The 25,708-nt window shown below is 39.7% G+C and overlaps 1 protein-coding gene across 4 annotated transcripts in view; it reads right to left on the bottom strand.

Annotated features, from left to right (window-relative positions):
• RSPO2 (R-spondin 2) overlaps positions 1-25,708 on the bottom strand; it is a 228,149-nt gene that overhangs the window by 77,533 nt on the left and 124,908 nt on the right. For all 4 annotated transcript variants that reach the window (XR_009740899.1, XM_061439140.1, XM_061439138.1 and 1 more), the window contains one exon: positions 7,135-7,323. Coding sequence is in view for 3 of the 4 variants with exons in the window: in XM_061439138.1 (XP_061295122.1) it covers positions 7,135-7,323 (189 nt within the window). In the remaining variant the exon portion in view is untranslated. The remainder of the gene's footprint in view (positions 1-7,134; positions 7,324-25,708) is intronic.

Raw genomic sequence — 25,708 nt, 5'->3', positions numbered from 1 at the left:
CACTTAGGTTTTAGATCCTAAGTTCTTCTGTCTCTTAAATGATCTTGTTTTCCTTAATCATCCCTTTCTCCATCTCAACTGGCTATATTCTGTTCAAACCTCCCTCCACCTTCCCCCTCCCAGACACACACGATTTCCTAATTTGTAAACCTCCTACCTATCATCAGAGAGTCTTTTTCAACAAGATTAGCGGTGAGGGGAAAGAGAAAGTGTCCTATAATCGTGGCTCCTCCCTAAGGCTCCATGTTCTCCCTGAAACCACAGTAATTAGGCTAGCACTCCAACAACAGCAGAAACAGCCTCCACCAGGGTCAACGCCTGTTGTTTAAACAGCACGGTTTTGGCACTGACCCCTTGATACTTCAAGTCTCCCTACCTGCTTCTGGGACATCATTCTCTAATTTCCCATTTTCCTGGTATTTCTGTCAGAGCCTCTACTACAGGCTTTGCTTTGCTTGCTGTAAGAGGTCCACATTCTTCAGGCTTCAATCCTCAGAACTCTTTCCCTCTGTTGATATTCTTTTCTTCTTGTCAATAATTCAGTTCTGTCTCCTTTGACAGCTCCAGCCCCTGACATCTAAATGCTTATTGGACATCCTCCCCAGGATGTCCTCTCAAGCTCCTGCTGCTGCTAAGTCACTTCAGTCATGTCTGACTCTGTGCAACCCCATAGACGGCAGCCCACCAGGCTCCCCTGTCCCTGGGATTCTCCAGACAAGAACATTTCCTTCTCCAAGCTCAACGTGCCTCAAATCAACCATTCTCTACCACCATCCTTCTCTCGAGCAAATATACTCCTCTTCCTATATTGTGTACCTCAATGAATTTTACTCTCCAGCTCTCAAGTCAGAGTCATAAGAGTAATCTTAATTTCTCCCTTCACCTTTGGCCAACACCCTCCAATTGATTAAGAAGTCCTATTGATTCTTCCTCAATATCTCTCTCCACTCCTCCACTTCCACTATAATTAACTTAGGTCATTTATTCATTCAATCTATTTACTAAACACCCACAATATGTCAGACACAATTATACATAACATGAGCCTGAACAATACAGACTAAAAATCCCTTCCTTCTTGGAACTTACATACTAGCAGGAGAGGTGAATAGAACAGATAAGTAAAATACACAGTGTGTTAGTTACCCATAAGTGCTAAGCAAAGAAGGGAGGGAAAGAATGACTGAGAGAGGGAGCAAAGAAGAGTGGAAGGGATAAAGAAATGGAAATATTGCAATAGGGAAGGTTAAATTTTATATAGATTGGCCAGGGAGAGTCTAACAAGGATGCAGCTGATTTTTTTTGTTCGTTTGTTTGTTTAACCCAGATGCTTGATCTTGCTACCTTCATTGCAGACTCTCTTCTAGCCCATTTTCCAACTGAAAGAAAAATATTTCCCCAAATCATAAGCTTATCGTTCCCTTACTTGTCATGCTTCATTAACAGCTTGTGGCTTTCAGGATATTTCTATTACCTAAATTTAGCACATAAGGTCTGCACTGACCGAGCCCCCAGCAACCTAACTAGCACCATTTCTGGTTTTACAGTAGAAATGTACTCAACCACCTGCATCTTACTTCAAAATGAATGATTTTTTTGGTGCAACTCCATACCTTTCCATGTGTTTTTTCCCCTTTTTTTCTTCCTATAATACTTAATCCTAATAATTCTGAAAACACACACAGTCTTTATAAGTGGCATCTCCTTCATTGCTGAAATCCACCACAAACATTAGAAAGTGTATTTTACTCAGTTGGTAACTTCATCCATAAAATAGAAACCCCATAGCCTACTTTCCACATTTATTTGAAAGATAAAATGAGAAAAAGTACATCTAATAGCATAGTTGGCACAGGATGGAAGCTAAATAGTTAGCAGCCTCTACCACATAATACACTTTATTAACTACCTGTCTTTCCACTAGACTAGGCTTTCTCAACCTCACAAGTACTGACATTTTGGGCCAGGTAATTCTTTGTTGCAGGAGGCTGCCCTGTGCACTGCACAGCATTGAGTGGTACCCATGGCCTGTGTCCACTAGATGCCAGGAGTACTGTAAAAGCCAAAATGTCTCCAAACACTACTAAAATATTCTCTAGTGGGCAAAAATCATCCCTGGTAGAGAATCACTGCACTACACCATAAGCAACTCGAAGGACAGAAACTAATTATTACTCGTTATTTTGTCTCTAGGTATCTAGGATTGAAGTCAGCATACAGTAAGTATTCAATAAATGCATATCTCTAGCACCATAGATTAATTTTACCTATTTTTTGAAAAGCATGTAAATGTATATATTATTTTATAGCCTCTTTCATTCACTGTCAGATTATGGGATGTCTTCATGATGCTTCATGTTGCAGTTCATCTCGAGTTCTCCATATACTCTTTTAGACACTATCGTTTGGACACTTGAGTTGTTTCCAATTTGTAGCTAGTATAATTAGTGTTGTCATGAATAACCTTTTGCATGGTTTTGGTTACAAGTCAGGATACCAGTTTTGTTGAAGGAGGAGAAAGGGGAGTAATTGGTAAGGATACACTGAGGATTCCTGGGGGTGCTGTTAACATTTATTCTCGAGTAGTGGTACCATATGTGTGTCCACTTTGTGGTAATTCATTGAATGCTCCATTTATGATCGGTGAATATATCATTCTCTTTTACACTTCATTTGAAGTTTTTATTTATATTACTAAGGAAACAGTTGTGTACATAGATGGAAAAAGAAGGCCAAAGATTCTGGCGAATATTCTACAATGCCAATATTCATGTGAAAAATAAATGTTTACCTTCATTTGTGTCATCAGTTCAGTTCAGTCGCTCAGTCGTGTCCGACTCTTTGTGACCCCATGAATTGCAGCACGCCAAGCCTCCCTGTCCATCACCAACTCCTGGAGTTCACTCAAACTCATATCCATCGAATCGGTGATGCCATCCAGCCATCTCATCCTCTGTCGTCCCCTTTTCCTCCTGCCCCCAATCCCTCCCAGCATCAGAGTCTTTTCCAATGAATCAACTCTTTGCATGAGGTGGCCAAAGTACTGGAGTTTCAGCTTTAGCATCAGTCCCTCCAATGAACACCCAGGACTGATCTCCTTTAGGATGGACTGGTTGGATCTCCCTGCAGTCCAAGAGACTCTCAAGAGTCTTCTCCAACACCACAGTTCAAAAGCATCAATTCTTTGGTCCTCAGCTTTCTTCACAGTCCAACTCTCACATCCATACATGACCACTGGAAAAACCATAGCCTTAACTAGACGGACCTTTGTTGGCAAAGTAATGTCTCTGCTTTTTTAATATGCTATCTAGGTTGGTCATAACTTTCCTTCCAAGGAGTAAGTGTCTTTTAATTTCATGGCTGCAATCACCAGCTGCAGTGATTTTGGAGCCCAGAAAAATAGTCTGCCACTGTTTCCACTGTTTCCCCATCTATTTGCCATGAAGTGATGGGACCGGATGCCATGATATTAGTTTTCTAAGCATTTGTATCATAGAAAAGCATATTTAAAAAAAGGATGTTTTATACTTTTTGTCACTAGTACCCATTGTTGGTGAGAAGCAAGGGAAAATGTCTGCTATCAGTAAATATGTAAACAGGCACAACATTCCCAGAAGACCATTTGGCAATATATACGAAAAAATCTTTGAAATTTGCATTATGCTTGTATCTCAATTATATCTCAATAAAGCTGGGAGTATGTGCTATGTTTGAAAGTTTATCTTATGAAAATAAATCAGAAAAATGCATACAACTACATATGTGTATATAAGCAAAATAATTTATATACAAGGAAATTCTTCATATAACTGCTTATGATGGTAAAAACTGAAAGCAAATTTTCAATAGATAATTAGCTAGATGTATTACGGTTATCTATTCAGTAGAAAACATGCACTCATATTTAATGACAAGGAAAAATGTTCATAGCACATCACGTAAAAACAAATTACAAGACAGGATGAAACATGTGTAAGGAAAGAAAGACATAAATATGCACAGAAACAAAATGTCAAGAAAAGAAGCCAGAATATTAGTCAGCCATAGAAAAGAACAAAATAATGCCACTTGCAGTATATGGACCTAGAGATTGTCATACTGACTGAAGTCAGACTCAGAAAGACAAATATCATATGATATGGCTTATATGTGGAAACTTAGAAAAGGGTACAAATGAAGTTAGTTGTAAACCAGAAGTAGAGTCACAGATGTGGAGAACAAGTTTATGGTTACCAGGGGATAGGTAGGGGGAGGAATAAATTGGGAGATTAGGATGGACATATACACACTACTATATATAAAATAGATAACTATTAAGAACCTATTTAATAAGAACCTATTTATAGCACAGAACACTCTTCTCAAAACTGTAATGGCCTATATATGGCAAAATAATCTAATAAAAAAGAGTGGAGTGTATCATCGTCTATATAAAATATAAATAACATGCAACATATGCCAAGTACCCATGAAAAAGAGCCAATATTACTAAGAATGAACCATGGTCATCCTCAGTCATATACTGAGAATTAAGAAATAATCTTCCACTTTCACTTTGCTTCACAGGAGCCTTGTTAATAAGCACTTCCCGCTTGTACCAAATAAGTAATGATTTCTAGGTCAGTAAATTGCAACATTGATTGCATTCACTTACAATAAGTATAACCATGGCAAACCCATTTTCACATGGAGATTCTCTTTCTAAGGCTGATTTACAGTCACTGCTCTCCTCTCCGTTTCTGAGAAAAGGGATCACCTTAGCCAAAATGTAAGTGTTAAGCCCTGTCTCAGAGTGTCTAAGGAAGACCCTGTTGATAGCCTGGGATATTGCTGAATGACTACCCATTCCAGTTTGCCCAAGACAGTCCTGGTTTATGCCCCATGTCCCTGCATAGTTGTTAAGAGCAGCCACTTTCAGTCCCCAATGTCCCAGATAGAGCAAAACATTAATGGCCAGCCTCCTGTACATACACAGGAATGCTAAGCATAGCACGTGGAATAAATGCCGAGCCATCTGAACTCTTGTCTCATCTTCCCTGTACTGTTAGTCTAGAATAAGCACCCACACAGACCATCCATGTGCTCAAGCCCCCACCGCCACCACATAGACGGTCTAAAGCAATCTGAACAGGAATCCAGTTCAAGTTGGCCCCATTTTGCTATGGGTGGCTCAAAAACTATGAGAATGCACATTATTAGCTACCTCGAATCATACACTTTAAGGATAAAGTGCATATTTGAAAAATTTGATCAATGTATTGATACTTTGGGGGAGCTGTGTCTGTCTAGTTTTTAATCCAAATAATTATATACAATGGAAGTATCAATACATGCAAATTTCCTGTAAGACTGTATATTTCTATCTGTGCTAATGGCAAAACTATTCACCCAACCACCTTAGCCAGAAACCCTATGACCAAATTTGATTTTGTCTGCACTCTGTGAAATTAGTTAGTTACTAAGTCTCATTGATTTTAAATCTCTGAAATTCACTGCCCACAAACTTCTCATCAGAACAAGATTTCACATCTGCAATTGTTACAGTAGGCTTCTCCAACTCATCTCCTGCACTTCTGCAAGAATTAAATAAAGCAATTTCTCTAGTTTACAACCTGCTCAAAACCCTCAGAAAACATCCAGACTTCTTAACATGGCACTCAAGACCTTTATTATTTGCACTTAAGCCTCCCTTTTCATCCTCAATTCCAACCATACCTCACACAAAGCACATACTACTCAGTGGTTCTCCTCCAGGGATGGTAGTGCTCCCCTAGGAGGTGTTGGGAAATGTCTGGGGATAATTTTTATTGCCATCGTGATTTGGGGCAATGAAGATTATTTAAGGAGCAAGGACTAAGAATGCTCAGTGACCAGCAGTGCAGGACTTGTGCCTTGTCAAGATGCCAACAGCACCATAAATGAGACTTCTCATTGCCCAAACACATTATTTTTTCAAACGTGTTGTTTCTTCCTCCCAGATTCTATTTAATCTTCCTCTATTAGTTGTGCCTCCTTCCAAAATAACATTGTCCCTGGATGATAAAACTCCAACACTCTTCCTACCTAAAGACCTCAGCTGATTTAATAGTCATGCACAATGTGTTAGAGGGAATTAAGTCACTCCCGTAACACACTAGTTGCCTGCTGATCTAGTGCTTAGTACATTGAATTATGATTAAACTTCTTACCCATCTGTCGTTTCACTCCATGTGCCCCTTCTCCTTACCCATTCTATCCTCTAAAATTTGAGCTCTTTAAAAAAGGGGATGTTCCTTTGTTATTGCATTTTTTTAACTCCAATTTCTACACTAGAAGTTGAGAATCATGCTATAATGATAAATGATTTTTGGATTAAAAAATTGTACTTGCATTCCTTTCCATAGAATGACATTCCCTAATGACCTTTTTGTAGTTGCTAAACTTAGAATACTTTGAAGTAAACTAAGTATTTTCATTATATCTTTTATCAGTAATGGTGCTTTAAATTAATGTATTAAAGATTAGACTAATTCAGGTATTACAAACTTAAGTATAAGAGGAAAAAGAAACTTCAGACACTGTGGTAAAACCCAAGAGGCTATTCCCAGTATAAAGGTATTTAAAGTCCTTTATTTTTTATAAGTGCTAAGCAAGTATGTCTTACAAAAATCTGCCTACCATGTTTGTGTCCAAAATACATGTTATGAAAAAGTACTTACGTACTCTTAAAAGTGTAGGTACAATATTCGCTGTTGTTTAGTCGCTGAGTTGTGTCCAAGTCTTTTGCGACCCCATGAACTGTATAGCCCGCCAGGTTCCTCTGTCCATGGAATTTTCCAGGCAAGAATACTGGAGTGGGTTGCCATTTCCTTCTCCAGGGAATCTTCCCAACCCAGGGATCTAACTCATGTCTCCTGCTTTGCCAGGTGGATTCTCTACCACTGAGCCACCAGGGAGGCCCCATGAACAATACATTTCTATACAAAAGATAAAGTAAAAGTGTTCTTATCCCACCCCACTCATTTTTTTTTTTAAGTTTAAGCTTAAACTATTTCTGTAGTACATTGAAAACATACTTAATCTAAATTTTAAACTTTTAACTCCCCCTAAGTTGCATAAGCAGTAAAATAGGGTGGACAAAAGTCAACTGCTTACTTGCACATCTGTTCATATCTGGGGCTCGATGTCCATAGTACCCGGATGGGCAGGAATGCAGACATTCTCCATACTGGCGCATGCCTTCTCTTCGAAGAAAGAAGAACAACTTCTGTTGACATCGGCTGCACCCATTGTCCTTTGAACAAGACAAGCAACCCTTGCAAATGGGATTTGATACATAACTAGCTGTAAAAGAAAAAAGAATACATGCTTAAATATGCATATGGTCAGACTTCTGGTGAGCACAACATGCTAAAAAGACAAGTATCTCTTTTCCTTCTGCTCTAATCATATAGAAATGCTAAACAAAATAACCTTTGCCATTTAGAAAAAAAACAAAAAGGTTAAAACACAACTAAACTTAGCAACAAAGAAGAAACCTAGAGGCAGACTTGAGGCTGAAAGCTCAAACTAAATGGCTGGAGATGTTGAAGCAGACAGAGGCAGACCTCATGGCAGGGTCCTGAGTCCAAACCAAGGAAACGTGCATGGCAAACCACATCACTGTAAACGTGAAGCCCACAGTACTGCGAGTAACTACACTTGAATATAAATGAGTAAAGAAGTGTGCACATAAAGAGTTAACATTTGTCTCTGTGAGGAGAAGGGGACGACAGAGGATGAGATGGCTGGATGGCATCACTGACTTGATGGACGTGAGTCTGAGTGAACTCCGGGAGTTGGTGATAGACAGGGATGCCTGGCGTGCTGCGATTCATGGGGTCGCAAAGAGTCGGACACGACTGAGCGACTGAACTGAACTGAGAGTGGAGTCATGAAGGCTGTTTTTCCACGAAACAAGTATTAGAAGCCCCAACTCCAACTGGCCAGAGAAAACATTTCCAACCCTGGATTAGGGGGCATACAGGAGGAGAGAAAAATATAACCCATGAGAAATAACTACACCAAATCTACGAGACATCCGAGTGTGGGATCCAAGTTCAAATCATCAATGTAGTACGGGGTTTCTAAGTCAAGAGGTTAGATCCAGGAATATCCACAAAGAAAAAAAAAAAAAGTATGAAATGACCCTACAGAAATTTTCTACAACCCTGACACCTGGGACTTAAGGAAAACCACCTTAACATCAAAATGAACAAATCACATGCGCAAGCAAACCCCCGTGAGGAACAATCAGTCTGAGTAAGAGATTTCATACCTAAAGAATAAGAAAGAACAATATGAAAATAACCTTAAAGTGAGTATCTTTAGCACATTGGAAGGGATGGAATGACTAGAAATCACATGCAGGAAGAAACAGTATCATAAAATATGCAAATGAGAAAGAAATTAAAACTCTAAAGCTGAAAAAAATTTTATGGACAAGTTGAATGGTAGACTGGGAGAGGGACTTAGCTAGAAAATAGTTTTAAAGAGCTGTACCACAAAAGGTAAGAAATACGTAAGAAAAAAAATAGCATCTGAAATATATAAACCTCATGAAGTTCACTACAGTTAGTGACAAAAAGGATGATTAAAAGAAAACATTCTGTTTCTAGTCCTGGTATAAAATTTAAAAATGATACAACCTGAAATCCCAGTACAATTTCTAAAATATGAAAAAGTCATGTTAACTTTTAGTTATCCTTACACCAAGCAAGGTCATAAATACAAGATATATAAGGCCACACTGACTTCATTTTCCTGAGTTAGCCCACGAAAGTCTTAAGAAGGAATAGAAAATTCCTCAATTATTGAAACTTCACTTTGAGACTACAATCCTATTTGCCCTACATATAATCTTTATTGCATAAGAAATAAACATTCAGTATTCAGACTAGCAGCAATACTCCGAAGTATGCTATATACCACACCCGTCCTTTACTTAAAATGTTTCAGTATCCAATATATGTACCTCTACTCGGAGCAGTTCTTCCTAGGTTTCAGTTCCACAAACACTCTCCCCCCACTTCTCCTGGGTTCCCTGATTGTTCTTACAGTCTCTCCTCCAGAGAGATCCCCAAAACAAGGTCTTAACCTAACATTTCAGAGAAGGAGCCAAAAAAGAGCTAAGGTACTCAGGATCAGAAACCAAGGCCAAGATAACCCTTTGCATTGGCCATTGAGGTCTGCTTCTTCCCACCTATTCTAGGACTTCGTCCTATCAACTGTTCAACTGCTTTTATCTACATAGTGAATCTATTTTATGGACTTTTTCTTGCTTGCAAGCCTATCTATGCTTCCCAACTAATTTCTTATTTACCACTTATTTTCTTTAACCTGCAACTGTGGAGCAAAAAAGAATCAAATCAAATGGAAAATCACCTCCTCATATAGAGTTCCTAATAAAATCATAACAAACTTTCCAGATACCCCTTCATATATGTACACTTATACGACAGTTAAAATATGTAACTGGGATTTTTCATAACTGTGATCAGACTTTACATGAAGTATGATAACTTGCTCAAATTTCATCAGGTCGTGAGCATCCTCTCCTACCAATGAACCAGACCAATATCACTCATGTTTCTTGGAAATGTCAGTTTTATCTGTAGCCTCTACCCACCAACACCATTCATTCAATTATGCCCAACACTGTTTTTATGAAGACCACAACCAGTTTTTAGAGCCTCGATTCAAGACCTCATTCTCAGTCTCTGGTCCTCCCAACTCCTGTGTCTAGGCCATTACTAAAAGTTTTCTTCCTCTTGTAGCTCCCGTGATAATATCTTCTGAAGATGTAATCTGAACCCTTACTCTTGTGATTTCCACTAATCTTATCAGAGGCCCTTTCTACCTCTAGCTTAGACACCCTAACCACCCTACCCTCTGCCCTACCTATCTTTCTCTACTTCTCTCTCCATTCTACTGTAGGGTCAGTTTTTCTGCTTTTATTCTCATCATAAGATTTCTATTATGCCTTACTCTCATGAAATAATTACAATTTATAAAATGTTTTCACATAGCTGACTGGAAATACAAAGTGAAAGTGAATGTATTAGTTGCTCAGTCGTGTCTGACTCTTTGACACCCCATGGACTGTAGCCCGCCAGGCTCTTCTATCCATGGAATTCTCCAGGCAAGAATACTGGAGTGGGTAGCCTTTCCCTTCTCCAGGGAATCTTCCCGATCCAGGGATCAAACCCAGATCTCCTATATTGCAAATGGATTCTTTACCATCTGAGCCATCAGTGAAGCCCCTGGAAATAAGCCTAGATTATTTACAATTTTCCCAGATGCCTCTGAAGAGGTTTTATTATAAAATTTTGTTATTATTGTTCAGAGCAGGGTGTAAGGAATCAGTATATAAGTTTCAAAAACTGAGACACAGACTAACTTCCATGCAAGGAGGAGATAAAGACAGAGTAGGGTGGGTGGGGTGTAGAACGTGAGTGAAGGGAACAGAATCAGAAAGACTCAGCAGCTCTATGATGGATGAAATGGCTTTGGCAGAGGAAGTGGTGACTGGGGAGAACCCAACTCATTTAATTTTCAGGGCTGTCTAAGAACATAACCCACCTTAAGCAGAAAGACCCTTATGGCATGATATTTGGAGATGTAATTTATGACTCTTATGACTCTTTTGTGGGGGGGGGGGGGGGGGAAAGCCTTTAAGTAGGAACAACCGGGAGACTAAGGCAAAGACAGGAGCTGCTGGCTGGAGCTCAGCAAAAGGCAGCCGCACACCGCAGAGCGCTCTGCAGTGGTTCACTGCTGCCTTTTGCTCTGCAACTTAACTACAAATATGAACTCGTAATATCAAGGTTATCCATATCCCAGACTTAGCTTCATAAGTAAAAAGAGAACTTGGAAGATTTACATATGTAGCAAAATAGTTTAAGGAGAAGGTTCTCTGGACCACAGTCATCACAAAGTTAAGTGAAGCTATACTTAAAGTTCAAAAGTTAAACCCAGAGCTATCACTATAAATCACACTGCACAGTAAGGAGGATGGAGAGAAGAGAATTACAGAGCTAAGAGACTCATTATAAATTAAAGGCTTTTTGTTTTGTTTTGTTTTTATGTATCAGAAGTCAACTTTCATCTTGACCACAAAGATTTCAGAGTCAACAAAGTGTACTCCACATTTTTAAAAAGGTTTTCTTAAAATCAGTAAATGCATTGCTTTATTTACTTGAACTTTAACTGACAATGAAAATGAAGTAAGGAATACTTACCTGAGTCCATATCTTAGATATCTTTATAACCCTACATAAGAGGAATCCTCTTAAAACAAAAGTGATGTGAGCCACACCCAGCCGTGAGTGCTGTCTCTTCACTTGCCCCAACCTTCAGCAGTGCTCCTCAAAGCTGAAGGATAAGAACATGTGTAATTTTTGCAGTTTGAAGCTTCACGGCCCAAACCTCAAACAAATTTTTCAGTTTAATTAACCACTGTCCAGTGTCAACTATCCTGGTCTCCTCTATGTTGTAAATCAGAAGCTAAATTCAACAAGAACTTCTTCATCCATTATATGGTGACTATACCAATCTCTTGGAGAAGGCAATGGCACCCCACTCCAGTACTCTTGCCTGAAGAATCCCATGGACAGAGGAGCCTGGTAGGCTGCAGTCCATGGGGTCGCTAAGAGTCAGACACGACTGAGCAACTTCACTTTCATTTTTCACTTTCATGCATTGGAGTAGGAAACGGCAACCCACTCCAGTGTTCTTGTCTGGAGAATCCCAGGGATGGGGGAGCCTGGTGGGCTGGGGTTGCACAGAGTCGGACATGACTGAAGTGACTTAGCAGCAGCAGCAGCAGCATACCAATCTCTGGGCTTCCCTAGTAGCTCAGATGGTAAAGCATCTGCCTGCAATGCAGGAGGCCTGGGTTCAATCCCTGGGTCGGTAAGATCCCCTGGAGGAGGACATGGCAAGCCACTCCAGTACTCTTGCCTGGAGAATTCCATGGACAGAGGAGACTGGCAGGCTATAGTCCACAGGGTCGCAAAAAGTCAGACATGACTGAGCGACTAACACACACACACCCCAATCTCTATATATCTAAAGCCAAGCAAAAATTAGACCTTTAAACATGACTAGAGTAATTTATTTTGTCAGGATCTTAATAAGTCAAATGGCTCAGCGTATTTCTATGAGATTTAATTCAAGTGTGCAGGTGAATAAACAGATCTTAATTCCCAGCTTTGAAGACCGTGTTTATTTGCTCTCCCCCGTAAGCTTCAACTTTTCCAACCCTGAAGCCTGCTGAGATCCAGGGCCTCATCATTCCAACCAAAACAGTTTTCTAAATCTGGACCCACCCAAAATTCTAAAGATGAAATATATCACATAAAACATTAAAAATCCTCTAAAAGGTGTTAGACAGTGGTATTAACACAAATCCACACATATCTCCTTGATGGGAAAAGGAATATACGGGTATAGAAAACAAAAAATCACGAGGCAGAAACCAGGTAACAATTCCTTATATCACTAATAAGTACACAAGGAGAAAAAAAACAGCTTAAGTAAAACTCTTTACTCTTAATTCTAGTCACGTAATTTATATTCCTCTTAAATTGCAAAGTAAGTTTGGTTTTTTACGAATCCTGATATTTTTAAGTTTGATGCTTTGTTAAATCAAACCCAGTTATGCACATTTTATCCCATAGAACATTTTATGTAGGTGCTGAATGCCCATCTGTTTCTAATATACTCCTAATACTTCTTAAAAGTGTTCCCCTGTTTCTGTTGTAAGCCCTGCCAAACAAGAAGAAATCTAAATTCTTACTAGCTGAAGGCATCCATTCCTGACAAAGAGTACAGATTTCTAATTCTGAAAATAATGAGACTGAATAATATCCTGTTAGCATAGCATCTTAGCCTCATTCCATATTTTCAAGTTAAATAATGTTACAAGTCCAACAGCTTTTCAAAAAAATGAACATTTATTATTAACTTCATTGATCCATCCTATCACAAAATTGCTAATATTTATCTCCACCCAATTCCAAATTCAAGATACATATTTGGAAACAAAAACCCTATCTCTGGCACCAATAATAGAGAACTTGCCTGTCAGATCCTATACAAATCAAGTTGGGCATAGATCCTTCCACTAGAACTTGGCATCACTGGAATAAAAAATCCTGTAATCATGTATAATACCAAGCTCAAACCTGACTAAGCCATCAAGATTATGAATGATCAAGCCATGCAAAATTTGACCCAAATGAGAAATACCTATCTTTAAGAGTACTTTATTTTACATTAAATTTTAAATATTGATAAAAATGAAATATGTAATCTGATCTTTGATGCAAAGACAACAGATTTTAACATGCTAGATATTCACCATTATAATCATGCCTTAGAAAACAGATGTTAAAATGAACAATTTTAATAAAGCTCTGACACAGGTAAGTTTCTAAATGTCCACTGAAGTTTTAGAGGAGCTAAAATAACATGAGTTTAGTCTAGGGAAAAAAAAATGAGAAGGGCAAACTTGTGCCAAGAATTCAAAAGTTTCATAACCTGTAGAATTGAAACACACCTTCTCAGAATCATTTTTTATCTTTTGTTATGAGTGCTTCAATAGATACCAATATTTTTAGGAAAAAGACTTATGAAACTTTTAGCTTCTCCAAGAAGTATTAGCTTTGGGAAACCCATGTCCATTGGGTGTCTGAAAATGTTATTAGTTGATAATTAATAATATCATTGTTTATCCACCTAAAACATGTCTTTTAAGAATGAAAGACTGGATATATCCCTAACTTCAGAAGTATTCCTTAGGAAAACAATACTTCTAAAATTTTCTAAGCCTCCCAAAATATTGAAATCATCTCTGAAAGTGATGACTTCCCTAAGGACTTCCCTGGTGACTCAGACAATAAAGTGTCTACCTATAATGCGGGAGAGCCGGGTTCAATCCCTGGGTCAGGAAGAGCTTCTGGAGAAGGAAATGGCAACCCATTCCAGTATTCTTGCTTGAAAAATCCCATGGACAGAGAAGGCTGGTAGGCTACAGTTCATGGGGTTGCAGAGTCCGACATGACTGAGCAACTTCACTTTCACTTTATACTTTCACCTTCTGAAAGAAAGTCATGTCTGACTCTTTGTGATCTCATGGACTGTAGCCTGCCAGGCTCCTCTGTCCATGGAATTCTCTGGGCCAGAACACTGGAGTGGGTAGCCATTCCTTTCTCCAGAGGATCTTCCCAACCCAGGTCTCCCACATTGCAGGCGGATTCTTTACCATCTGAGCCACCCAGAGAAGCCCAAGAATCCTGGAGTGGGTAGCCTATCCCTTCTTCAGGGAATCTTCCTGACCCAGGAATTGAATCAAGGTCTCCTACATTGCAGGCAGATTCTTTACCAACTGAGATACCAGGTAATATTCTTAATGACATCAGGATTAAAGGAATTTAATTAGATGATGTTTCTGCTCCTACCAAAGTATGTATCTTACTGTACAAAAGCTCAACTCTACTAGAAGATTTTAAAATATGGAGGGAGGAATTTAAGTAGAGTTACAGGTTTATTTTAACACATGAAGTGCTAATATCATCACAAAAAAATGAGGAAAAGGACCACAACTGTAAGCTGCTAATTCCTCTCGAGTGCTCGCACCACACGAGTCATAATCCTCATAGACTGGCACCTCAGCAATACATTTACAACCAAGATTAGGCATGGCTGTTGTGTGGTTAACCAGATGGGATATTTTTTTTAAAACACATTACAAGGAAGCAGAAAGCGTGTATGAGGCATGTGTCATGAGTGCTTCAAGTCTGAATTAACTGAGATGTCCCAGGGAAGCCCAGAATACTCAAAAGGCAGGTCAAACAAAGATGATGAACTAAGATATGGTTGCAAAATAAATGTGGATGGAATCTTACATGGGTTTGTTTGAGGGCACAACGGACCTATTCAGAAAACAATAAACACATTCCCCTTCTAATTTAACAAATCCTCATTAATATTCAAGGCAGCCTGCCAAAACTGGAGGAAATTGAAAGGTTGCACCAAAGCAGTCACTGCAATAATCAGGAAAAATTACTTTGGTTGAACACATTTTACTTTGAGACAAAGCAGTATCCTTTCAACATAGTTCACCCTACATGTAAGCCCCTGAAGCAGATGCAGGTTATACATCTGGTGCTGTGAGCCACAGATTTCCCAAAAGAGCTTCTGAATGCACATGTTACTTTGCAATGCAAGGTACCTAAGTGTTTTTGTTTGTTTGTTTTTAATCAGTACCCATCAGGTCCTGATCCTGAGAGTTTGGCAGCACTGAGTTCTAGAAGCTCAAGGAAGGTTGGCACTCTGATGTGCCAGTTCTATGCACTCATCAACTAACCATCAAGTAGAAAGTAAGAACTTGAATGAATTAATTGAGAGAAACATTTTTCCAAAAACAGTCATTAACACCCAACATCAAGTAAAAAGACCCAAGCAAATATGAAAGTAGCTATGTATAGATGCTAACGAAAAATTAAAATCATTAGCCCTCAAGTAAGCATATACAATTCCCCAAAGAGTGAAGTATTTCTCAGAATGAACACTCACTGTCAAAGTCAAGCCCTTTAAGAATTAATTATTCCTCTTCCCCTCACTCCCACCACCAACTCTGACACAAAAATCTTAATGCATATTCCCAGGCTAAATGTTAACTCTGACAGGTAACAGGGGAAAATGTACAATTAAGGATCTTAACATGCTCATCCCAAAACTAAACTATTAACATGGTCAAAGGCATAAGCTCTTCAGTTTCTACAACAGCTATGGCCATTAACATTCATTAGGTGATGAAGTCAGAGAACAATGTAAGATGCTTTGAGATTGCTCATTTGCCCAAAGTTATATGATGTTCTGAAACAAAGGAAGACATATATTTTACATTGTATAAAATGAGCCACCAGCTTGAATCTGGGACGGAGGGAAAAAAAATCACTCCATCAAACTGTTCTAATGCCAGAAGATATGTAAGTTTAAAGTTAGAATGTGTGGGATCCTCTGAGCCGTGCCTAGAAACTGCTGTGTAGTATAGATTACTCACGTCAAGGGTTGGCTGGGACTTTCTCAACATACTTAAAAGACCCTGTGGAAATGTTGACAGAGTGTTGGTGCTAATGGTAACTCAAACATGAGCAGATCTAAATATATACATTTATGAAGATTGTGAAACCACCACTTTCACACGAGTCCAAGTTTACACAAGGAGATAATCCAATTATTTAAATAGAAAAAAGCAAACTGCTCATAAACAGAGCTGGACTTCTATTCCATAAAGTATTTAAATACTTCTTATACTAACAGTATTTCAAAATAAGTTCTGCATACTTCCTAAGTACTATAAGCTAAGTGCCACGGTGCCTGACCTACCCAACTGCCTATAGGAAAAAACGCCCCCTCTATCCAAAGATTAAATTGGTTTTTTAAAAGGGGAAACAGGGTATGATGGAATTCTCACTGCGTACAAGTTAGTCAACTGTCTCTCATGGACCACGTGGGTCTTAGAATAGAAATTGACTCCTGCTTATTTCAGTGTTTTAATTTTAAGACAATAAATGGAAAGTCAACTGGATAGCTTATTTGGTGTCATAAACACAGCCCTCAAGAACCACCAGTGTCATAACTAACCAGATTAAAGGATCCATGTGTTTTAGATGTGGGTTATACCACTGTATTTTAAAATAGAGAATGAATACTGTTAGCTACACTGTCCTAGAGACAGGTCTCTTCAAATTAAGATAATAAAAAAAATTTTTTAATTGTCTTAATGAAAAACACACTAGCAAACCCTTAGGGCTGACAAGCATTATTGTCTAACAATTATTCAGGAATACACAATTATGCAAAAATAACAAGTGAAAGCTTTATTACACTCAATCTAGGTCACTGTGTGGAGAAGGCGATGGCGCCCCACTCCAGTGCTCTTGCCTGGAGTCCCATGGACGGAGGAGCCTGGTGGGCTGCAGTCCATGGGGTCACGAAGAGTCGGACACGACTGAGCGACTTCACTTTCACTTTTCACTTTCATGCATTGGAGAAGGAAATGGCAACCCACTTCAATGTTCTTGCCTGCAGAATCCCAGGGACGGGGGAGCCTGGTGGGCTGCCGTCTATGGGGTCGCACAGGGTCGGACATGACTGAAGCGACTTAGCAGCAGCAGCAGCAGGTCACTGTGGGTAAAATACCACACAGACTTAATTAAAATTAGAAAGATTCACTATTAAATCTTCAGACCTACACAGGGTTTGCTGCTGCTGCTAAGTCACATCAGTCGTGTCCGACTCTGTGCGACCCTATAGACGGCAGCCCACCAGGCTCTCCCGTCCCTGGGGTTCTCCAGGCAAGAACACTGGAGTGGGTTGCCATTTCCTAGTTCTCAATAATTTTTAAACCAATCACCTGCATTTAACATTTATCAAAGTTCATTTTAACATGCTTTGTCAGTTTGCTAAGTTTATAGCAATCAATACCTTAGTTTGAAATCGCGCTACTTAATCGTTCTTGTTCTAAGAAGTTATGTGTATTCAGAACAAGAAGAAATGAAAATGAGGAAAATCAATATGGGAGGAGAAGAAAATGAACACAGAGGAACACACTATGCGACAAATTGCAGGCTATATGCTTTCATCATTTTTGAAAGCAGTGCTTATTACTCATAATTTCTGTTTATCAGAAGTGAATAAACAGATTAGAGAGTTTAAGAAACCTTTCCAAAGTCATACACTTTGTTAGTGACAAATTTAAATCCAGCTCTGACCTATGATTTCAAAAGCCAGGCTTTTAATTTCCTCATTAAAAGATATATGTACAGCACCTAGGGATAAAATGCATTGCACCAAGATTAAAACCGTGAGAAGTTTCTTTCAAATTAGGCTGTGCCCTTGTAATTTGCTCACTGCCCCATGCTCTGTTTTTAGCTACAAGGAAATAATCAAGCATCCTTTTGATGATTAGTCACTAAGAGTACTAAGCTAATTCTTTCCTAACATAACTAGGACTATACTAAGTCCCATAAATCAACAAAATTAGGATGTCATCCCCAAGAACACTTCAGAGTCAAACTGCTGATATAGCAAGAAGGATAATAGGGGAAACTGAGTTACAGGTTTCTTCTGGCAGAAGTTAAAGAGAAATCCTCAAAATTATAAATGGAAAGTCTTTTAACGGTTTGGGCATACAGCAAAAGGCCAGCATTTTAAAAACTGGAATCTCCAATTGACAAGTTCAAAAACACATCACCCCCAAACCATGCAATTTCCTGCAAATGGGCCACTCCCCTCACTGTCTTTGAAGACAAATCCCGCCCTGGACAAGGAGCCTTTGATGTAACACAGCAAGTGTACCTATGTAATTAGAAAGGCTCTGTACGCCATCCAAATGAGTCCAACTAGACTTTCAAGATGCACTGCAGTGAAGCGGTACGGACTGACACACCGACAGGGTTCAAGAGCCGGTTGCCTCTGCTCCCAGCCACAATTCTCCTTTCCTCCTCCAAGCAAACTGCACCTGCAGTGCTGGAAAAGTGTCAATACTAGTTGGTCACTCTGAAAAAGTGGCGAAACCGGATGTGTGCACGTTTACAGACATGTGCTCGCTCAGTCGTGTCCAACTCCTTGAGACCACATAGACTGTAGCCCACCAGGCTCCTCTGTCCATGGAATTTTCCAGGCAAAAATACTAGGGTGGGCTGCCCTTTCCTTCTCCAGGATATCTTCCTGACCCAGGGATCGAACCTGTGTCTCTGGCATCTCCTGCATCGACAGGCAGATTCTTTACTACTAGCGCCAACTGGGAAGCCCGTTTGCAGATATAGATTTGTATATAGAGTCCCACATTTATGCCTGTATATATAAATATATTCATATACTGTTTTCTGAACCATTTGAGTACAAGTTGTGAACGTTACATTCTACACTGAAATAACACTCTACACTGAAATTTCATGTTCAGTATATATTTCTAAAACAAGACATTGTCTTACAATACCTTCCATATTGATATAATCCAATACTATGTTCTAACTGCAGTCCATATTCAGTTATCCCAATACTGTTCCTTTTAATCTACTTTTTTCCTAGACTAGAATCCCATCCAAGATTATGCATTACAATAGGCTGTCATACCTATCAGTCTCCCTTATTCTGGAACAGTTCCTCTTTTGTGAGTTTGATATTTTGGAAGAGAACAGGTCAGTTATTTACAGGATATCTATTTGAGTGACTGATCTCACATTTGGGGAATAACGTAGGAACTGATGGTATGGCCTTTTTTGTGTAGATCAAGAAGCACTTGATGAATCTGGTTGCAATACTGGTGACACTAATTTTGATCCCTTGGCTAAAGTTATACCTGCCAGGTTTCTATATTATAAGGTCACTATTTTACCCTCTGTAACAGGGGCCCCAAACCCCAGGGCTGATACTGGCTCCAGACCTGTTAGGAAATGATCAAAGCTTCATCTGCAGCTCCCTGGTGGTACAGAATCTACCTGTAATACAGGAAGGAGACCCGGGTTCGATCCCTGGGTTGGATCAGGAAGTTCCCCTGGAGAAGGAAATGACAACCCGTTCCAGTATTCTTGTCTGGAGAATTCCATGTAGAGGAGCCTGGCAGGCTACAGTCTATGGGGTTACAAACAGTAGGACACAGCTGAGCAGGCTAACAGCTTCACTTTCACTTTATCGCTCACATTGCCTGAAACATCAGTCATGTTACCTGCACCATCCCCCTCCACACTGCTGGCATTACTGCCTGAACCATCCCACCTCCCCCCGCTGGACAAACTGTCTTCCACGAAACTGGTCCCTGGTGCCAAAAAGGTTTGGAACTGATGCTCCAGAAGACATATTTTTTGAGGAGATATAGTAAGACTAAGTACCCATCCTGTTCTTCAAACTTCCACACTGGTTTTAGTATTCCTTGATGAGGAGCCATGAAATTAAAAGACGCTTACTCCTTGGAAGGAAAGTTATGACCAACCTAGAAGCATATTTAAAAGCAGAGACATTACTTTGCCAACAAAGGTCCATTTAGTCAAGACCAGTTTTTCCAATAGCCATGTATGGATGTGAGAGTTGGACTGTGAAGAAAGCTGAGCACCAAAGAATTGATGCTTTTGAACTGTGGTGTTGGAGAAGACTCTTGAGAATCCCTTGGACTGCCAGGAGATCCAACCAGTCCATGCTAAAGGAATTCAGTCCTGAATATTCACTGGAAGGACTGATGTTGAAGCTGAAACTCCAATGTGGCCACCTGATGAGAAGAGCTGACTCATCAGCTCTGATGATGGGAAAGACCCTGATGCTGGGAAAGACTGAAGGTGGGAGGAGAAGGGGACGACAGAGGATGAGATGGTTGGATGGCATCATCGATTCAATGGAAATGAGTTTGAGTAAACTCCGGGTGTTGGTGATGGACAGGGAGGCCTGGTGTGCTGAAGTCCATGGGGTGCCAAAAAGTCAGACACGACTGAGTGACTGAACTGAACTAGCTTGATGTGTGTGCCTGTGCAGTCACTAAGTCGTGTCCAGCTCTTTATGACCCCATGCACTGTAGCCCACCAGGCCCCTCTGTCCATGGAATTCTCCAAGCAAAAATACTGGAGTGGGTTGCCATTTCCTCCTCCAGGGGATCTTCTTGACCCAGGGACTGAACTCGTGTCTCGTGCATTGCAGGTGGATTCTTTGCCACTGAGCCACCTGTGTAGCCCAGTGATTCTTGCCTGAATCAACTATTCTTTGGATGACTCTCAAAGGTGATTCTCTAACTCCGTCATTCTTCTCCATTTATCAGGGGGCATTCTGGCGTTGGAATGAGCTTTCCCTTCCCCCCCATTTGTTGGTCTGCTTGCTTGTTTATATCCGTGGGGAATCACAGACTTTGTTCATTGTACTATCATATGTTATGTTTGTGCTCAACTTATCCTAGATTTGTTCACTGAGAGCCTTTAAAGGTGTTATTGTTCATTCACTAAGGTGCTGTGGATTTTAAGTTGTATTTTCTGTGCACACTGCCAAGTGCTTAGGGATAGAGAAGAAAGAGATTCATTCTAGAGAGCTAAGATACAGGTGGTAAGATGACCTGGGTCTTGAAGAGAGACCAGGAGTTTGTGAGCTGGAGGAGAATATCCGAAGGAGAGAAACAGGACACGTGCAGATATCTGTACACGGTTGGAGGAGGCTGAACTCTTTGTCCTTGTATGCCAGATAAACCTTGGCCTATCTTACTGACAATCTACCTTTCAGACAACAGCAGAAACAGCAAAAGGAGACACTCAATACTTAAGTGGAATACAAGGAAGCATTTGCTGAGAATTATAATATTCAGTTCAGTTAGTCGTTCAGTCATGTCCGACTCTTTGCAACCCCATGAACTGCAGCACGCCAGGCCTCCCTGCCCATCACCAACTCCCGGAGTTCACCCAAACTCATGTCCATTGAGTCGGTGATGCCATTCAGCCATCTCATCCTCTGTCATCCCCTTCTCCTCCTGCCTCCAATCCCTCCCAGCATCAGGGCCTTTTCCAATGAGTCAACTCTTCACATCAGGTGGCCAAAGTACTGGAGTTTCAGCTTTAGCATCAGTCCCTCCAATGAACACCCAGGACTGATCTCCTTTAGAATGGACTGGTTGGATCTCCTTGCAGTCCAAGGGACTCTCAAGAGTCTTCTCCAACACCACAGTTCAAAAGCATTAATTCTTCAGCGCTCAGCTTTCTTTACAGTCCAACTCTCACATCCATACATGACCACTGAAAAAATCATAGCCTTGACTAGACGGAACTTTGTTGGCAAAGTAATGTCTCTGCTTTTGAATATGCTATCTAGGTTGGTCATAACTTTCCTTCCAAGGAGTAAGTGTCTTTTAATTTCATGGCTGCAATCACCATCTGCAGTGATTTTGGAGCCCAAAAAAATAAAGTCTGATACTGTTTCCCCATCTATTTTCCATGAAGTGGTGGGACCAGATGCCATGATCTTAGTTTTCTGAATGTTGAGCTTTAAGCCAACTTTTTCACTCTCCTCTTTCACTTTCATCAAGAGGCTCTTTAGTTCCTCTTCACTTTTTGTCATAAGGGTGGTGTCATCTGCATATCTGAGGTTATTGATATTTCTCCTGGAAATCTTGATTCCAGCTTGTGCTTCCTCCAGCCCAGCATTTCGCATGATGTACTCTGCATATAAGTTGAATAAACAGGGTGACAATATACAGCCTTGACGTACTCCTTTGCCTATTTGGAACCAGTCTGTTGTTCCATGTCCAGTTTTAACTGTTGCTTCCTGACCTGCATATAGGTTTCTCAAGAGGCAGGTCAGGTGGTCTGGTATTCCCATCTCTTTCAGAATTTTCCACAGTTTATTGTGATCCACACAGTCAAAGGCTTTGGCATAGTCAATAAAGCAGAAATAGATGTTTTCCTGGAACTCTTTTGTTTTTTCCACAATCCAGCGGATGTTGGCAATTTGATCTCTGGTTCCTCTGCCTTTTCTAAAACCAGCTTGAACATCTGGAAGTTCACAGTTCAGGGGTTTATAAGTATAGAATATATAGAAACTGCAACAGTAGAAGTAAAATCTAAGACTTTAAGAATGTATTTCCTTTTTAAGTTTGGAAGGATACAGGATTGGCTTTGCAGCCAACATTTCTAAGTTAGAAAAGTAATTAAGAGGATATTTTCAAAATAATACTCTACTTACATAATCTCAATGAGGAAAAAAAATGAATGATATGATATTCTATAGAATTCAGTAAGGTTTCATAGGAAGTCCTCTGATGAATTTAAACATTTAAGCAACATGTACAAAAGGATATATTCATGAGAAAAACAGAAAAATCACAAAGAAATATGAAGAAGGCTAAAGTTTCCTAAGGTTTATGGGAAATATTTTTAAGAGCAAAATTAACAAGATGACATTGTTAAGCTCAACTTTTAAATATAATGTAACAATAGATGAAAGAGACAGAAAACTTATTTTCTGCTTCCATTTTATATTTATTAAAAATAAAGACATGAAAAGAGAAAATATCACAGATTAATAAAAAATAGTGAATATGGGATAGACAAGAAGATCCTAGTAAATATATCTTTTTTTAGTATTAAGAAATTGATTCCTGAAAAAAATGGAGGGCTTTAAAGATGGGACATGAATAAATGTCTCATTTTCAATAAGTTGGGAAAACTGAATTTCAAGAACTCCAGATTCTAGAAAATGCTTTAGGACACTAGCATTGTAAGCACTCTTAAAATAATTAATATAAACACCTATTTTGGTATTTATAAGTCACTAAGAACAAGTTATTTTAAAATTAACCTAATTATTTAAAAACATCATAATATCCCTTGCTTTCTCTCCCTACCTATGCATCATTGTCTCTTTCTATATACACAGAGATCTACAGATAGAAAGATACAGAAATAATACAATCATATTTGGTAAATTATTTTACAAGTAAGTTGCAGACACCACAATACCTCACATGCAATTATCCTGCGTATACCTTCGGAGAATAAGAACATTATCTTACATATTCACAATATCATTGTCAGACCTCAGAAATTTAGCATGGACAAAACATTATTATTAATACAATATCTATATCCATCCTTTGTCTATATCCATCCATCCACTGGGGATGTCAGCCATCCCCAATGTTTTGTTTTTCCATCTATCCAGAAACTAATTAAGAACTGTGGGTTGCATTTGGTTGTTTCTTTAGTCCTTTTAATTTGGAACACCTTCCCCACTATTTTTTGTCTTTCTTGACATTGAGATTTTTAGAATCAAAGCCAGTTTTCTTATGGAATATCCTTTAATCTGCATTTGAATGACTATGGCCATATAATTTGGGCTTCCTCCTCAATGGCTCAGAGGGTAAAGAATCTGCCTGCAGTGCAGGAGACACAGGAAATGTAGGTTCAATCTCTGGGCCTGGACGATCCCCGGGAGGCAACCCACTCCAGTATTCTTGCCTGGAAAATTCCATGGACAGAGGAGCCTGGCAGGCTATACAATTAGACATGCCATTTTTCCATCATTGATACAATCATTTAATTCAGGCAGGGACCATCATCAACTAATACCATTAGGTAAAAGTTTATTGGGAAAAAAATATCCCCCAGGAGATTACTTACTAATTCCAAAGGGGGAAGTTGCCTTTATAGTGAGGAGATTTGGTCGAATCCACATTAACCAAGGGATCAAACTGAGTATCACCACCAAAAACAGAACAAGTTGCCTTATGTGCTTCCTGATGTGGTGAAATGGGGAGTCATATTTGTCAAGAATTTTTGTCAACAGATACTTCTTCTAATCACTTTGTAATCACTAAGTCTCCATTTCATTTTCAGGGATGCTCAACTTAATATTGCAGAGGCATGTTTCTTCCTCTTTATTCTTTTCATTGTTACTCATAGTACTCTGACAGCAACATATTTCAAAAAGAAGTGGAGCCAAAGAGGAAGATAAGGAGCTAGTAGACAGATGATGAAGGATTGTCTGCTCTCATTAAGAAGCAATTATCAGTGCACCAGCCCCAAGCTTCCTGTATCCTGCATCGAACCTGGACTGGTGATTCGTTTCTTATATGATATTATACATGTTTTAATGCCATTCTCCCAAATCATCCCCTCTCCCTCTCCCACAGAGTCCAAAAGACTGTTCTATACATCTGTCTCTTTTGCTGTCTCGCATACAGGGTTGTCATTACCATCTTTCTAAATTCCATATACATGCCTTAGTATAAAATCCCATGGACGGAGGAGCCTGTTAAGCTGCAATCCATGGGGTCGCTAAGAGTCGGACACAACTGAGCGACTTCATTTTCACTTTTCACTTTCATGCATTGGAGAAGGAAATGGCAACCCACTCCAGTGTTCTTGCCTGGAGAATCCCAGGGACAGGGGAGCCTGGTGGGCTGCAGTCTATGGGGTCGCACAGAGTCCGACACGACTGAAGTGACTTAGCATAGCATAGCATAGCATACGGTATTGGTGTTTTTCTTTCTGGCTTACTTCACTCTGTATAATAGGCTCCAGTTTCATCCACCTCATTAGAACTGATTCAAGTGTATTCTTTTTAATGGCTGAGTAATACTCCATTGTACAGGAAGCTTGGGGCTGGTGCACTGGGATGACCCAGAGGGATGGTATGGGGAGGGATGTGGGAGGGGGGTTCAGGATGGGAAACACGTGTACACCCGTGGCGGATGCATGTTGATGTATGGCAAAACCAATACAATATTGTAAAGTAAAAAAATAAATAAAATAAAGAAGCAATTAATCAGGCCCATACACACAGGCACTTGTGCAAGCACAGACACATATATACATGCCCATACACCCCAAGCAAGTGGGCTGGGGTGACATTAGGTACTTTTTGGGAAAATCAGTCTATCATTGTGGAATAGAAGCATTTCTAAGGCCATCACATGAAGTCGTACACTACAAAGCTCTAGGGGACACTATTTACATATAGCAGTTCTGCCTCGAAAGAATATGAAGCAGAGAGTCCCACCTGATGGCCACGAGCCCTAGGCAGACTATAGAAGTACTTTGTTTTCCCCCTAAATTTTTTTTTCTGGAAATTCAGCTTTCTTGTTTTTTCTTGAATAATCAGATGGTATGGGCATCATACCATCATTCCTGCTTAATAACCATCAACTGAG

The sequence above is a fragment of the Bos javanicus genome, chromosome 14, assembly GCF_032452875.1.
Source record: "Bos javanicus breed banteng chromosome 14, ARS-OSU_banteng_1.0, whole genome shotgun sequence".
NCBI classification, from domain to species: Eukaryota; Metazoa; Chordata; class Mammalia; order Artiodactyla; family Bovidae; genus Bos; species Bos javanicus.
This window is presented reverse-complemented; position numbering and strand designations above follow the sequence as displayed.